General features: G+C 46.2%; 1 protein-coding gene across 1 annotated transcript in view; it reads left to right on the top strand.

Annotated features, from left to right (window-relative positions):
- The window catches only part of LOC107120730 (glycoprotein-N-acetylgalactosamine 3-beta-galactosyltransferase 1-A-like), an 8189-nt gene extending 6170 nt beyond the window's left edge, over positions 1–2019 (top strand). The window contains exon 3 of the mRNA XM_015423501.1: positions 1798–2019. Within this exon, the coding sequence (XP_015278987.1) occupies positions 1798–2019 (222 nt within the window). The remainder of the gene's footprint in view (positions 1–1797) is intronic.
- Positions 2020–2711: the final 692 nt, after the last annotated feature.

The following is a 2711-nucleotide window of genomic DNA, read 5'->3' as shown; positions in this document are numbered from 1 at the left end:
CTCCTTTCCCTTCCCCTCCCCACAACAGACACCCTGTGAGGTGGGTGGGGCTGAGAGAACTCTGACACAAACTGCTCTTTTTCAAGGACAGCTGTGCCAGAGCTTGTGACTGACCCAAGGTCACATCAGCAGGTGCAAGTGGAGGAGTGGGGAATCAAACCCGGTTTTCCCAGATTAGAGTCTGCGCACTTAACCACTACACCAAACTGGCTCTCCGGAAGTAACGTGTCTCCCCGTCTGAATCATTGTTCTGGAACTCAAATGGGAAGAGGACATGAATGCTGTGAGGGCCAGACAGCAAGTTAATGTTTTAAACGTGATCACCATGTGGACCTGCCACTGTACTGTAGCTGTGAGTCCCTGGTGGTACCTCTGTAAAATCACTGCTGAGGCCTGATCCAGAGTGGGGCCGTGATGCAGGGAGGGAAGAGGTCCCTGCCCTCTCCACTGTGTCACTTTCTGGAGCCAAAATGGCCCAGGGGAATGTTACTTGGCCCATTGGGCCGTATGTGCTTTGAATGCTTGCACGTACAGATCACCAACAGGGCAAATAATGCCCCTTGCAGACCCTGGGTCGTTTGGACTCTAGAAAATGGTGCAGGGCGAAGGCAGGAGCCTCCCTCTCCCTGCGTCCCAGTCCCGATCTGAACTGGGCCCCTGCAGTGCTTTTACACAGAGCTGCCACAGGTGACTTGAAGTAGTAATATGGCTGTTAGTCCTCATTGGGAACTTGTGTAAAATATAATTTGGCCCTGAGTCAAACTTCAGAGCGAGAGATAACAAAAGGCCAGTATAAGAAAGGTCATTTGCATAACTGAAACCGTAGACATTAACATGACTGATCATTGATATGTTGATGATTAATCAGCTATAAAGCTCTAGCAGTTCAAACACCAGTTGTCACCAGTCCTTTGGAAATGGCACACCCAAGGTCTCACAGTAAGTAATAAAAATATGCTGGAGCACCCTGCACAATTGTTTTAGCACACTGGCAGAAATCTGTCCATGTCTCGCACACTTTTTCTCCCTCTCCACCAATATTGCATCCTATAAGGATTGCCAGGCCTCCCACAGGAAACCCTTGTGGGCTCCAAGTGGTGGGAGGAGAACAATTTTTTAAAACAATAATGGTGTTGGCAAATGGCTTGATATCCCTTCTGAGGAAAACCTGGAAGGGGCATCACAAAGCTCTAGGAATCACTGGAAACTCTATGGTTTTACCATAGAGTTTCTGGTGCTTCCTAGAAGTTTTCCGGGAAGTGATATTATAGTGCATGCAATGCCACGAGCCTTCTATGTCTCTGCCCCCTTCCAAGGTCCCAAAAAATATAATAATATAACTGTGAATACTTACTAAATATTGGTCAAATTGGGTTTTTTTATATATTGTATAAATGCTTTCATGTAAAGTGCAGATAATTATTACAAAAATAAGCAACACATAACCTACAAGCCCACTGAAAACAGAACAGTTTCAAGTACATAGAGTAGCTCAATGGTTTGTTAAAAGGCAATGACTCATTCTCTGGAAAGTTTGCAAGAAAAGCAAACTTTCCAGAAAATGAGTCATTGCCTTTTAGCAAACCATTGATATGTACTTGAAATAGTTTTGTTCACAGTGGGTCGTCGTAACTTGCACTTTGATGAGAGAATGTAATTATGAATACATATATTAGCTCACAGGTTATGTGTTGTTAATTTTGTAAAAATGATCTGTGCTTTACATGATCTTTTTCAGTGTTCGCCTCATGGTTTGGAACCTGAAGTTAACTGTGGTCGCATCCTTTTGCTCCCCAGGGCCCTCAGTGCTGTTCTGACCTGGCCATCTCCTTCCACTACGTGAGCTCGGAACTGATGTACACCCTGGAATATCTGACCTACCACCTCCGTGCCTATGGTTACCGGTACCGCTACCATCCGCCTTTGCCTGAGAATACAGCTCATCTTCAGTCCCACCCACAAGGCGTGCCCCTGGAGAGAACTAATACCACCACATTGCAGACCGAGATGAAAATGTAGGGGCAACATAACCCTTGGCAGAGCTGAAGTCCTATACCATCCCTTGATGAGACTGGCTTTTAGCCATACCCGGGCTTCAATCCCACGGGGGCCTGTATGCTGGAGTTCAGTCATGAATGACCCTTGGGCCATTTCTCAGTGGGGAACCATCACAGAAAAAAAAGAGCCAAATAGGCCATAAGACCAAATATTTTTTCATCATCCCCAGGAGTGTGTGTTCACCAGACAGGATAGTTGTGTGCGGCAGCGAATTTGGACAGGCGTGTGCTGAGATATAATTGACCAACATTTAGTAAGTATTCACGGTTATATTTCTGTGACTTTTGTTCCATGATCCTCTCGTTCCTTTTTCCCTCCCAAGCTCCAGCAAGTATTCATGCCCACTGTGGGCTACTCTTGTTTACAGCTGTTGTCTTGTCCCCATAGATTCTGTAACACATTAAGAGAGAAAATATGTCTGCCTTGCAAAGTAGCATGATGGGATATCTTTTTCAGTGTTCGCCTCATGGTTTGGAACCTGAAGTTAACTGTGGTCGCATCCTTTTGCTCCCCAGGGCCCTCAGTGCTGTTCTGACCTGGCCATCTCCTTCCACTACGTGAGCTCGGAACTGATGTACACCCTGGAATATCTGACCTACCACCTCCGTGCCTATGGTTACCGGTACCGCTACCATCCGCCTTTGCCTGAGAAT

The sequence above is a fragment of the Gekko japonicus genome, unplaced genomic scaffold, assembly GCF_001447785.1.
Source record: "Gekko japonicus isolate JY-2015 unplaced genomic scaffold, Gekko_japonicus_V1.1 scaffold1573, whole genome shotgun sequence".
NCBI lineage: Eukaryota > Metazoa > Chordata > Lepidosauria > Squamata > Gekkonidae > Gekko > Gekko japonicus.
The sequence above is the reverse complement of the archived record's forward strand: the minus strand, read 5'-3'. Positions and strand labels throughout refer to the sequence as shown.